This window comes from Cetorhinus maximus, chromosome 25 (assembly GCF_964194155.1).
Source record: "Cetorhinus maximus chromosome 25, sCetMax3.hap1.1, whole genome shotgun sequence".
NCBI lineage: Eukaryota > Metazoa > Chordata > Chondrichthyes > Lamniformes > Cetorhinidae > Cetorhinus > Cetorhinus maximus.
The window spans coordinates 2,643,824-2,657,531 of record NC_135903.1 but is presented as its reverse complement, the minus strand read 5'-3'; the positions used below and the strand labels follow the sequence as shown (position 1 = coordinate 2,657,531).

General features: G+C 46.5%; 1 protein-coding gene across 3 annotated transcripts in view; it reads left to right on the top strand.

The window, feature by feature from the left end:
* The first annotated feature begins 6,299 nt into the window (after positions 1–6,299).
* Positions 6,300–13,708, top strand: part of cnp (2'',3''-cyclic nucleotide 3'' phosphodiesterase) — a 32,279-nt gene continuing 24,870 nt past the window's right edge. Inside the window, exon 1 of one of the 3 annotated variants that reach the window (XM_078529271.1) lies at positions 6,300–6,362. Coding sequence is in view for 1 of the 3 variants with exons in the window: in XM_078529269.1 (XP_078385395.1) it covers positions 8,674–8,697 (24 nt within the window). In the remaining 2 variants the exon portion in view is untranslated. Of the gene's footprint in view, positions 6,363–8,555; positions 8,698–8,898; positions 9,013–13,708 lie in introns of those variants that run through there. The other 2 variants (XM_078529269.1, XM_078529270.1) reach the window with 2 other exon arrangements.

The following is a 13,708-nucleotide window of genomic DNA, read 5'->3' as shown; positions in this document are numbered from 1 at the left end:
ATGAAGTAAGATGGTAACAGGCTCATGTGGAACATGAAGCTCAGCAAAGACCAGCTGGACCTGCTTAAGTTTAGTAAATTCTGGAAGGATTCAGAGTGGAGCCTGGTCCTGACCCACATTCCTGGGCGGAAATCAGTAGGGGAAATAGTTTTACCTCTCCTGCTCTGGAAATTCAGAAGCCAACTGTAGCGTTGTTACAGATAGTCAGAGCGTCGCCGCTTTCTAAAGTGGATTCAAACCTTGGTCACTGAGTTAAAAGGTGAAGATTTTAGGATGCGCACTCCTAGTTTTTTTGTTATTGATATTATTACTCCTGTAAGCACAAATGTCAATGTAATTCTTTAACTGCTACACAGCATCTTGTAACTTTAGGAGCTAATGCCAGTATTTGAGGTACTGGAAGAGGGAATGACTCCATCCAGAGGGATTTACAAATTAATACATCTGGGATTATTTTTCTTCAATTGATATTTTAATAATATTTTTCTTTAACCTGCTGCTGCTCTCATCTCTGCATCTGTTCAACTTTAAATGCCCACGTATTAAAAAAATGTACTTGAGAAATAGTACATTTATGAATAAAGAACAAAATCTGCTTGTACACATCTCTTCAGTACTCATCTTCGTCAAGCTGTTCTCCTGGTTGTATGTAGTGTTCCAATGTGCTGTTACAATTTATATTGGAAATACTACTTGACACTTCTTTAATGGAATTCTCCAGAATGAGGCTCTGAAATCAGTTTAACCTTGAGGATTTGTCTAAACAATAACTATAATTGTTCCAACTTTATTCCCTCCCTTGTTGAGTTTATGGACTCTTACTGTGGTTGCCAACAACCACTTAACATCTTGCCCAAGTGTCCATTGTTCAGGCCGGGACAGTGAGCATTAACAAGGTATTTGACTGTGGAAAGCAAAAGTGACCTGACTTCTCCCGCCACCCAGAATTCGCACAGGTGCAACTTCCTGAACAGGTTCATGGATAGGAGCTGCTAGCTGAAATTTCCTTCCCTGAATGATGGACAATGAAACCAATTGTAGGGCTTTTACTTCCATACTTGCTGTCATCGACTAACTCAGTATAGACTGCGGATTGAACCCTGTGTGACTTCCCACCTGTCACGATGATGACTTGTGCATGATTGTTAGTAATCTGTAAATTCATTGGCTGATCAAAAAATTGGACTGTTTAAAAAAGACTCAAAAAATCAAGCAAAGCCACTGACTTAAGATGGCTGCCTTAAGTCTCCTGACATCTGGTATTGCAAGTTGACCAGTTTTTGGAAAGTTCCAATGTGAATTACAATTCAGACATGCCACCACATCCTTCTATGGAATTTCGCACCTGCTGAAGTCAAGAACTAATTCAAGAGATTATAAAAATTGTACTGGACCTCACATTTGCATTTCTATAAGGCTACCACTCAAGCGGAGACAGAAAGTCTGCCAGGACAATGGCCACATGGAGAGAAGTTTTTCCTACCTCATCAAGATAGATAATGAATCATTCAGAAACTAACGGCCAGAATGTTATAGGCCATGGGACAATAGCCACAGTCTATTCAGACATCAGCTAAGCAACTACCTTCTGAAATCATTATGAGGAGAGAGGTCATGTGACTGAAGTAACCATTTTAAAAAATCTCTTTTAAACAGCACACAAGCTGTTAAAACACGAGTCTGGAAAAGCTGCCAATGAAGCATTGACAAGCTCCCTTTTCTCCAAAGTTCAGTACGCTATCTCTATACAGTTTAAAATCCAACACAGAGATGGAGATTTTCTATTGAAGGGAACCTCAGGTGTAAAAGTAATTGACGGCTGGAAAAGACTGATTATGGTTTGAGAAGAAATTGTCTCTGACAGTTACAGTTTTATATGGGCTTCCAACTCCTGGAATTTCAAGATCACCGTGGAGGAAATGCTGCTGCAGCCAGATACCAGCAAAGGACTCATAAACAGTGAACTCTCTATTTTTTACCTTTTATCATTGAACTTTAATTTGGCTATGAAAGCAACTTCCTACTGTATATTTTGTAATTCTGCTCGCTTGCATGTGTATGTGTGTGTGTATTGTGAAGGTCGGACAGGGGTTTATCTTTTTAAATATTTTTATGTATCTTTACCTGGGTGGGTTTTTTATTCAATAAAAACCAACTCTTCTTGTTTTAAACTCAAGAAAGTCTGCCAGACTAGTTTCTTTACAATCAGCACATGAATGGTTAAGCACAGACATTGAGCAAATATCTTCACCCTTATAAATTCACAAAAACAAACCCTGTTATGGTCAGATTTGGAGTGGTAGGATAGGAGAGTCATTTTTACCCCTCCTTATGTGGCCATAACACTGCACACCCATCAAGAAACATAACAACATGTTCTAAAAGCAATCTCTAAAGAATTATATTGTGAAGCTTCCTTCTTGGATGAATCATGGAATCATAGAATAGGTGGAGGCCATTCGGCCCGTCATGTCTGTGACAGCCCCTTGCAAGAGCAACTCACCTAGTCCCACTCCTCTGTCTTTTCCCCATAACCCTGAAATGTCTTTCTCTTTAGATAATTATCCAACTTCCTTTCAAAAGCCATGATGGAATCTGCCTCCACCATATTCACAGGCAGTGCATTCCAGAACAAAAACAGAATTACCTGGAAAAACTCAGCAGGTCTGGCAGCATCGGCGGAGAAGAAATCAGTTAACGTTTCGAGCCTTCATGGCCCTTCAGCAGAACTGAAGCATAGTTAGAAGAAGGGAGAAATATAAATTGGTTTAAGGTGGGTGGGGGGGGGGGTGGGGTGGGGGGTGTGGAGAGACACATTGAGGGTGTGGTGATTGTGGACATGAGCAGATAATCAAAAGATGTCACAGACAAAAGGGTCAAAGAGGTGTCGAAGGTGGTGACATTTGTCTGAGAAAAGTGCTAATTAAGAATGGAAGACAGGATATTCAAAGTACAGCTCTAGTGGGGGTGGGGTGGAAAGACTAACAAGGTTTTAGTTTAGATTTAAAAATAATGGAAATAGGTGGGGAAAGAAGAATCTATATAAATTATTGAAAAAAAGGGGGGGGGGAAGAAACGGGATGGGGATGGGGGGAGGGGGAGTTTAAGATCTAAAGTTGTTGAATTCAATATTCAGCCCAGAAGGCTGTAAAGTGCCTAGTCGGAAGATGAGGTGCTGTTCCTCCAGTTTGCGTTGGGCTTCACTGGAACAATGCAGCAAGCCAAGGACAGACATGTGGGCAAGAGAACAGGGTGGAGTGTTAAAATGGCAAGCGACAGGGAGGTTTGGGTCTTTCTTGCGGACAGACCGCAGGTGTTGCGCAAAACGGTCGCCCAGTTTGCGTTTGGTCTCTCCAATGTAGAGGAGACCGCATTGGGAGCAACGAATGCAGTAGACTAAGTTAGGGGAAATGCAAGTGAAATGCTGCTTCACTTGAAAGGAGTGTTGGGCCCTTGGACGTTGAGGAGAGAGGAAGTGAAGGGGCAGGTGTTGCATCTTCTGCGTGGGCATGGGGAGGTGCCATAAGTGGGGGTTGAGGAGTAGGGGGTGATGGAGGAGTGGACCAGGGTGTCCCGGAGGGAACGATCCCTACGGAATGCCGTCGGGGGGGTGAAGGGAAGATGTGTTTGGTGGTGGCATCAAGCTGGAGTTGGCGGAAATGGCGGAGGATGATCCTTTGAATGCGGAGGCTGGTGGGGTGATAAGTGAGGACAAGTGGGACCCTATCATGTTTCTGAGAAGGAGGAGAAGGCGTGAGGGAGGATGCGCGGGATATGGGCCGGACACGGTTGAGGGCCCTGTCAACGACCGTGGATGGAAAACCTCGGTTAAGGAAGAAGGAGGACATGTCAGAGGAGCTGTTTTTGAAGGTAGCGCCATCAGAACAGATGCGACGGAGGCGAAGGAACTGAGAGAATGGGATGGAGTCTTTACAAGAAGCGGGGTGTGAGGAGCTGTAGTCGAGGTAGCTGTGGGAGTCGGTAGGCTTGTAATGGATATTGGTGGACAGTCTATCATCAGAAATTGAGACAGAGAGGTCAAGGAAGGGAAGAGAAGTGTCAGAGATGGACCATGTGAAGATGATGGAGGGGTGGAGATTGGAAGCAAAATTAATAAATTTTTCCAGGTCCCGACGAGAGCATGAAGCAGCACCGAAGTAATCATCGATGTACCGGAGAAAGAGTTGTGGGAGGGGGCCGGAGTAGGACTGGAACAAGGAATGTTCCACATACCCCATAAAGAGACAGGCATAGCTGGGGCCCATGCGGGTACCCATAGCCACACCTTTTATTTGGAGGAAGTGAGAGGAGTTAAAGGAGAAATTGTTCAGTGTGAGAACAAGTTCAGCCAGACGGAGGAGAGTAGTGGTGGATGGGGATTGTTGGGGCCTCTGTTCAAGGAAGAAGCTAAGGGCCCTCAGACCATCCTGGTGGGGGATGGAGGTGTAGAGGGATTGGACATCCATGGTGAAGAGGAAGCGGTTGGGGCCAGGGAACTGGAAATTGTTGATGTGACGTAAGGTGTCAGAGGAATCACGGATGTAGGTGGGAAGGGACTGGACAAGGGGAGAGAGAAGGGAGTCAAGATAACGAGAAATGAGTTCCGTGGGGCAGGAACAGGCTGACACGATCGGTCTGCCAGGACAGTTCTGTTTGTGGATTTTGGGTAGGAGGTAGAAGCGGGCCGTCCGAGGTTGGGCGACTATCAAGTTGGAAGCTGTGGGAGGAAGATCTCCAGAGGAGATGAGGTCAGTGACAGTCCTGGAAACAATGGCTTGATGTTCATTCCAGATCCTTACCGCTCGCTGCATTAAAACATTTTTCTTCACATCACATTTGGTTCATTTGCCATTCATCTTCAATCGGTGTCATCTGTTTCTTTATCCTTCCACCAATGGGGACAGTAACTCGCTATCGACACTGTCCAGACACCTCATGATTTTTAAAACCTCTATCACACCTCCTCTCAACCTTCCCTTCCTCAAGGAGAATAACCGCAGCTTCTTCAATCTACCCACATACCTGAAGTTCCTCATACCTGGAGCCATTCTTGTAAATCTTTTCTGCACCCTCTGTAAAGCCTTCACGTTCTTGCTAAAGTGTGTTGCCCAGAATTGGGCAATACTCCAGTCCAAACCAGTGTTTTATAAAAAGGTTCCAACTTTTCAAGGCTACATGAGTGAAGAATACATTTTGTAAAGGTCATGGACAGGCTTACTGGTGTTAGAATTCTGATATTATTGCGTTCAGAGCTAGTGAAGATTTGCGAGGACTGGGGTAAGTGAGGAGCGAGATTTGGCATAGATATGGCTATGGGCAATGGAGTTTCAGACAAGTTGTGATTTGTGGTGGCAAAAATGTCAAGATTGAGGTGGAGAATGTTGGAGTAATCAAACCAAGGGTTCTGATACCACTCACTGGTAGCGAGGGTGAGGTATGGATAGCTGTGGAAATATTATGGAGATGGAATTAAATCGCTCCAAATATGTGAGTTTTGAAACTCAACTCAGGAAAAAAATAGGATTCCCAAATTGTGTCGTGTCTGAATGAAATAGAAGCAAAAAATGGTGGAAATAGCTCAGTGGGTTTGGCAGTATTTGTGGAGAGATAAACAGACTTAATGGCCGGGAACTTCCCTCCCCATCGCGGGTGGGACCCACCATGGGTGAGGCGGCGCCCCAGCCAGAAGCCCATTGACTTGCGGCGTTACCGGAAGATCCCGGCGGCGGGCGGGTGGGGAAAATCCCGCCCCATGTTTCCGGTCGATGACCTGTCGTTAGCACCGTTGTTGCTCTGAAACATTAACTCTGTTTGTGTCTCCATGGACATTGTTTTTATTTCAGATTTTCAGCCACTGCAGCATTTTGGTTTTTTCTCTGTGTATCAGCCTGAATGAGTTGCCTGGGAGAAGTATAGAGCCGCATGTTAAAATATGGAGGTGACAGTGGGAGTCAAGTGGGATGGTTTTGGTTGTGCCAATGTTGAAGGGAACTCTTGTTTATCCAGCACAGTGGTGGTTAGAGTCTGGAGTGTGGGAAGTTTATGTAGATTGGCAGCTGATGGTAAAACCCCAGCTTTTGCCCTTGGGGAGAGGACAGGCTATATATATCTTCTAGTTTATTTTGGAATGTAACAAGCCACAAAAATGCAGATAGAAACAGAAATTGAAGCAGTAAAGAGGTTGAGCAATGCCAACAGCTTCCACTTAGAATAACTTAGTGTCATATCGCACTTCATAAAAGGGATGCCAAATAAGAGTTAGGGAGGAGTTAGAGAGAGTCACCGAATGTGAAAGGGGCGCTTTTTGAAGGTGCGAGAGGTGCCAGGGCTTTAGGAAGAGAATTGCCGAACACAGGAATGTGGTAAGTGGAAACCCTACCTTTGAGCGGTGTGAGGAACAAACTGTGGTGCAGAGTTGGATAAGTGCCAACCGGAATATCCGGGATTGAGGAGGGTGCTGCTGTTGGGTGTAAGGTGGTGGGGGTGGCGTATAGAGAGATGTGACAACGAGGGTGAGAATTTGAAATGAATGTTGGAGTATCGAGAGCCAGTTGTCTGCACTGAGTGTTTCAGGCACAGGTGATCTTGGATGAGTTAAGTGTCTGGAGCTTGAGCAGCCAGCAAGAAAAGTGCTGGAAAAATTGAACTAGGAGACACAAAGGATTTTAGGAGAAGCTGCTGTGAGGTATGGGCAGAGAGGAATTAGGTGATCCTGACGATGGACAAGATTTGAAGATCAGTGCAAGGCAAACTCCAAACTCCCTTTCTACATCTCCCTACTGGGAGGGATGCAAATCTGTCTCTGTTCCACATATTAGATCCTAAGTATAAACTGATAAACCTGTGTTCTCATATTCTATTTTTCTTCAAGGTAGTTTTCACTGTATCACAAATACACACTGGTATTTTCTTGCCTATTAAAAACACAATCACAATATTTAAGAAGCCCTCACAACATTTAAGAAATATGTAGATGAGCACTTGAAACACCAAAGCATACAGGGCTACAGGCCAAGTACTGGAAAATTGGATTAGAATAGATAGGTTTGATTGATGGCTGGCACTGATACAAATGGGCTGAAGGGCCTGTTTCTGTGCTGTATAATTCGATGGCTCTATGACATAAACTTGTACAATTTGGATGCAGATCACCACCTCTGCCATGTTGTCGCTGTTAGGCACGTGCTTGTGTCTCTTGTATGCCCTTTTTATGACACTGAATCCTTCTGGTAATATGAAAAATACCTTCCCACTGACTTCACCCCAATGCTACAAAAATTAGCCTTCAGAACGGGCTTATTGTGGATGGACCTTGAAAGTCGAGAGAACACTGCACAGCCCAACCTCGGTATCAGAAGCTCATTCCAGACCACGTTATCACTGGCATTTATCTTTCCAGTTGGCTTTAGTGGATTCTGCTCCGCACTCAGCAGAGTGTGTACCAGAGAGAGTGTGTACCAGAGAGAGTGTGTACAAGAGAGTGTGTGTACCAGAGAGAGTGTGTACAAGAGAGAGTGTGTACAAGAGAGTGTGTGTACCAGAGAGAGTGTGTACAAGGCTCCTGAGGAGGTGGGAGCTGGGATGCTCCATTCAGACAAACTAGAAGAGTCTCAAACAGTATGGGAAAACACCATGTTAAGGGTACATGTTCTGTCTCACTGCTAGACCCATGCGCCCCTCTCTATCCCTCAAGGATTGGAACTTCTTCACACTGATCCTTGGGCTCATACATCCTCCTTCATTCTGTGTCTGAGAGTGAACAGCCCTTCACTGTCCAGCGCTTTGGACCTCAGCAGAGGCACATTCACCTGCTGAGTCTGGGAGTGCAGAGGCGGGGGGTGTGATTTTTGGATGAGGAACAAATTCTCTGACTGAGGGAGCATACATTCTCCGAGGAAGGGTACGCACTCTGTCTGAGGGGAGGTATACACACTGCTGAGGGAGGGTGTACACTTTCTGAGGGAGGGTAAAACATTCTGAGGGAGCCGACACTCTGAGGGAGAGTATATGCTCTCTGAGGGAGGGTACACACTCTCTGGGGGAGCACACACTGCCTGAGGGAGGGTAGTCACACTGACAGAGGTAGGTTACAGACTGAGGGAGGGTAGTCACACTGAGGGAGGGTAGGCACTGAGGGAGGGTAGTCACACTGACAGAGGTAGGTTACAGACTGAGGGAGGGTAGTCACACTGAGGGAGGGTAGGCACTGAGGGAGGGTAGTCACACTGACAGAGGTAGGTTACAGACTGAGGGAGGGTACACAATGAGGGAGGGTAGTCACACTGAGGGAGGGTAGGCACTGAGGGAGGGTAGTCACACTGACAGAGGTAGGTTACAGACTGAGGGAGGGTAGTCACACTGAGGGAGGGTAGGCACTGAGGGAGGGTAGTCACACTGACAGAGGTAGGTTACAGACTGAGGGAGGGTACACAATGAGGGAGGGTAGTCACACTGAGGGAGGGAGTTATTATTACTGAGAATGTGCACAGTTTATTGTCTGTTACGCGCACGTTCCTTTGTCTCTGTTTCCGGGTCGCGCGCGAACTCTGTTGGTCGGGGGCGAGCACGCGCGGGCAGTCGGGGCCGCGCTTGTTCATTTTGCTTTCGTTTTGCTGCCGTTCGGCCGCGGGGTCGCTGCTGTTCCGGAGTCGGTCCTGAGGTCCCGGGGCTGGGATGCGAACCCGGGTCTGGGGTCTGGTGAGTGCGGAGCGGAATCAGCAAAATCCTGCGCTGCAATAGCGGAGAATCCGCTCCCCTGAGCAGCTCGGGCGTTGTCCCCTTCCCCAGGCTTCACTTACCTGTCACTGTTTCCCCCTCTCCTGTTACTCAGGACCATTTGCTTTTAATTATTTAACAATATCCCCCCCCAATTCACTTAAACAACGTGGATCCACAAAGAGAAGCAAAATACAGGAGAGACTGGAACCTGAAATAAACACAGGAAAGGTAGGAAATACTCAGCAGACCAGACATTGTCTCTGGGGAGAGAGAGAAAGGGAGATAACTGTTCAGGTTAGTGACCTTTCATCAGAATTTGTTGCATAGAAATAGTTTTCCAGCGGGTGAAGTTGTTTTGAAACCTAGTCACCGCTGTGATGTAGGAAAGGCAGCTGCCAATTCGCGCACAGCAAGCTCCCGGGGTCAGATCTTGGGTCAGCAGCAACGCCGTGCGCTTTGCCACCGTCTGCGCGCCTCCAGCCGGGTCTGCTGATCCCAGACGCACCAGCACCGCAGCCCCCTGAAGGGGAAAACCCAACGAGCAGAGGAGAAGGCGGGCAAAGGGGAACAGCGCACGGGGACCCAGCGGCTCTTTTACAACATTAGATGCCGTGTTCAGGTCAGTTTTTAAAGGTCGCAAGTCTTTCAGTGGAATAGTGAGTGAGTGAGTCAGGAGGTGGATGGGCGATGGGAGCGGGTAGTCGGGTCACAGGGAAGTCGGGTTGGGTCAGGGAGGCGGGTAGTGTGGGACGGTGGTTGGGTTGGCAGTGAGTCGGGTCAGGTCGGGGGGGCAGTTGGGTCAGGTTGGGTCTGGGGGTTGTGGCGGGGGTTAGTTAGGTTGGTGGGGGGGGGTCAGGTTGGCGGGGTGGGTTTGCATAGTTAGGTTGAGCAGTAGGGTAGTTGGGACAGGCCGGGTGTGTAGTCGGATTGGGGAGTTAGTTGGAGCAGGTTGGGGGGGTAATCGGGTTGGGGGTGGTTGTCAGATCGGGTTGGGTATGGTGTGCAGTTGGGGGTTGGTTGTGGTGTTGGGCTGAGTTATGCTGTTAATCACTGAGTTACACCAGAGATTAAATTATGTAACAATTCTAGGGTAAGTATCCGGGTAAGTAGTGTGTACCTAGCCCAAGTCTCTGACACTGAAACCAATGTAAGAGACTTTTGCGCAGTGCCCTGGATACCACAGATCAGCCCATTGGAAGTTTAACCTTCCCGGGCAATTACAACACATGTGCAGATGTCAGGACTTCCGAGGGTCCCAAGGAGCAACAACAACTTAAGTTCAGTGCATCACTGCTCCCGATAGCAGAAGATCTGATCCAATCATTTTCTCTGATGTTGACTGAATTATAAACATTGGCCAGGACACTTGGGATAACTTCACTGCTCTTCGATATAGTGCCATGGGATCTTTAATGTCCCCCTGAGAGGGCAGATAGGGCCTCAGTTTAATGTCTCATCTTTTGTTGGCATCGCAAAGCATTAGCGCTGTTTCCAGTGAGGAGCTGTTGGGGAAGTGGCTTAACTGTAGATTGTTACTCAGAGACAGAGGTTGTCACTGGGAAGGACCCTTGTTTAACTAGTGATCTCAGGGAACAAAGAGAAGATCCTAAAGGAAAATGGAGGAACAGTTTCGAGAAATTCAACAGCACTTAAACTCCATTGAGGAGAAGCTTTCAACATTGGAGAAGGAGATGGGTCTAAAAGGCAAGCTGGTATATGTGAAGGTGAGGAATTGTACTGTGGACCAGTCCAGTGGCACTTTACACAGTCACAAATTAACCAGAGATTCTTTTTGAAATGAATGCAACACTTGCTTAATGATTCACAGCTGATTTAAAGCAGCCGGATTGTCTATTCCTGATTGTCACTGATCTGACCAAACTGCAGAATCCTGGGAATGCCCGCAGCCCAACAACAACAACTTGCTTTTATTTAGCGCCTTTAAAATATCCCAAGACATTTCACAGGAGTGTTATCGAGCAAAATTTGATACCAAGCCACATATTAGTACAGGTAACTAAAGGCTACAACGGTAAGTTTTCAAGGGTTTGTGAGAGCTGGAGAGATTTAAGGGGCAGTTCCAGGACCAGCTAAAGGCACAGATGCTGATGATCTTTCTTTATTCTTTCATAGGATGTGGACATCACTGGCGAGGCCAGCATTTGTTGCCCATCCCTAATTGCCCTTGCTTGACCATTTCAGAGGGTAGTTAGGAGTCAACCACATTGCTGTGGCTGTGGAGTCACATGTAGGCCAGACCAGGTAATGACAGCAGATTTCCTTCCCTAAAGGACATTCATGAACCAGATGGGTTTTTGTGACGACCGATGATAGTTTCATGGTCACCATTACTGAGACTAACTGAATTCAAATTCCACCAGCTGCTATGGTGCGATTTGAACCCATGTCCCCAGAGCATTAGCCTGGGTCTCTGGATTACTCATCCAGCAACATTACTACTACACCACCATCTACCAGGATGCGTAAGAGGCCAAAATTGGAAGAGTGAAGAGATCAAGTTCAATGTGAGGGGCAGGAGGTTTAGGGGGGATGTGAGGAAAAGCTTTTTTACCCAGAGGGTGGTGACGGTCTGGAATGCGCTGCCTGGGAGGGTGGTGGAGGCTGGTTGCCTCACATCCTTTAAAAAGTACCTGGATGAGCACTTGGCACGTCATAACATTCAAGGCTATGGGCCAAGTGCTGGTAAATGGGGTTAGGTAGGTAGGTCAGGTGTTTCTCACATGTCGGAGCAGACTCGATGGGCTGAAGGGCCTCTTCTGCACTGTGAGATTCTATGACTCTGTGATCTTGGACGATTGTAGGGGCTGGAGCAGGTTCTAGATACAGGAAGGAGGGGCGTGGCCGCAAAGTGTTTAGCAAACAGGCACTAGCAACAAGGTTCACCTTAAGTGAGTAAACTAACAATAAATGTAAATATATATATTGTTTAACTGTATAACTAATTTTTATGCAGAAAAACACTCCTTGCGTCACAGGGGGTCAGTGGAATGTTTATAACACAGGGGGTGAGGCCTTGGAGGCAAAATGTTTGACCACTCCTGCACAAATCACAAGGGACTTGCAAGATTGAAGCTTAACCCAGTTATAACTTTTAATTTAGAGACCTCAATTACGGCTTCACATTGTTTAATTCCAGCTACCTCTGTAGACGCACCATTTAGTTGGATAGGCTGACTGTTTTTGTGTGTCAGCTGTTAATGGACACAACATACTCGATAAATTATTGTTCACAGCCTGACTCATTCGCCAGGAATCCCCCCTTCTTGAGTAATTCTGCCAGCTGCTGCACATTATTTGCCAACAGACCTGCAGTAGTGGGAGGTTAAAAAGTGGTTAGACACTGCTCTGGGGATCAGCCCAGATGGAAGCTATGGAACGTTCACAGAGACCCAGTGCTTTCAAAGAAGGCTTAGACAGTATCAATTTCTACATTGCATGTTTTCCATAAAATAACAGACGTCAAGGTTAATGGTTGCCTGGCAGTATTCTGAAGAAGAACAGGGGAGTTCTCCCCAGTGTCCTGGCCAATATTTATCCCTTAATCAACATAATAAAAAACATTATCTGACCATTATCACGTTGCTGTTTGTGGGAGCTTGTGTAGGGGGTGGTGGGGTGTGTCAGCTTCACCTCTGACTTCTGAGCGGTCCGAATCGCTCCCACTCCCTGGGTTCTAGACCTTGAACTTATTTGGGGGTTGTGACAAAGTGCAGCAGACAACTGGTTTTGGTGCATGAAAAAAACTGAGTTTACTGAAGTCACAAATGAATTTATAACATTAGGATTACACTGAGATTATACAGACCTATAAAGTAAATTTAGTTAAGAATGGGGAACACACGGCATAACGAGGGAAAATCACGCTACTAATCCCCTTACCCTTATCCCACCCCCAAAACCTAACTAAACTGAACTAGGAGAGGCCAGGGATCATGCTCACCAACCAAGGTTCCTTGACAGTTTGAAATCCAGCCAGGTAAGCCGGTAGCAGTTTTGGGGTACGCTCTTTGTGTCCTCTGGGGACTGCCGTCCCCACGTGGTCCTGGTCTGTGGAATCTGCGAAGGTTCTTCAGTTGGGTGGAGGGCGCGGTTGTGGGTGGTCGATCTTCGTGGAGGGCTGCGGTTGCGGCCTTGTTGTCTTCGGTTGAGCCTGTCACCCCGTGCCCCTCGCCGTGATGTTGCCTGAGGGCCTGCAAACCTCCAGATCTCCTCCCTCTGCTTGGCTTAGCTACCTCTCCCTGCTTAAACTCCGCTTCAACCACTCCAAAACTGCTCACCCTTCAAAAACTACCCACCCATTTCGTAACTGGTAGCCCAGTTATACTGTTTTTTTCGAATTTCTTATCTGAAACCAAACCAAGGTTAGTTCTTTGCCTGATTTGGGCTTTTTCAGGTGATTGTTGTCTCATTGTTTTTAATGGGCTCACATGATGTTTACCATTGTCTTCCTGTCCCCGTAACTAGTCTTGAACTGAAAGCCATTGTATGTGTGGAGTATTGATGGGTTCGCATAATTGCATTGATTGCTGCCTTCCTGCCTTAGTAATTAGTAGCGATTATTTATGCAAGATTTTGATGGGCTTTAGTTTCATGTAAGATGAAGTCTTTCTCTGGGTTGATTGTTTTAAAGGGAAGAATGCGCATTCTGTCTCCTCTCGTTGACTGGTTTCAGGCAACAATCCACACTGCACTCAACAAGCCTGGGCATGTCCAGTCCCAGGCCTTCATGGGCTGCAGGGTTCTACACTTAACTCAGCAATTGGGTCCTCTGCCATAAAAGTCCAAAAGTCATATCCTTGTTGGTGATATGAAAAATGTGGGAATTTTGAGAACTCTTTAGCCCCCCCCGTGATACTTAAACCTTGCTTCAAGTATTAAACTGGAAAAAAAAACAAAATTCCCCACCCTCCATAGTCAATCTTCCCCTGTAATTACCTATCGAAGATCTCATGACACATACATTCCCCAT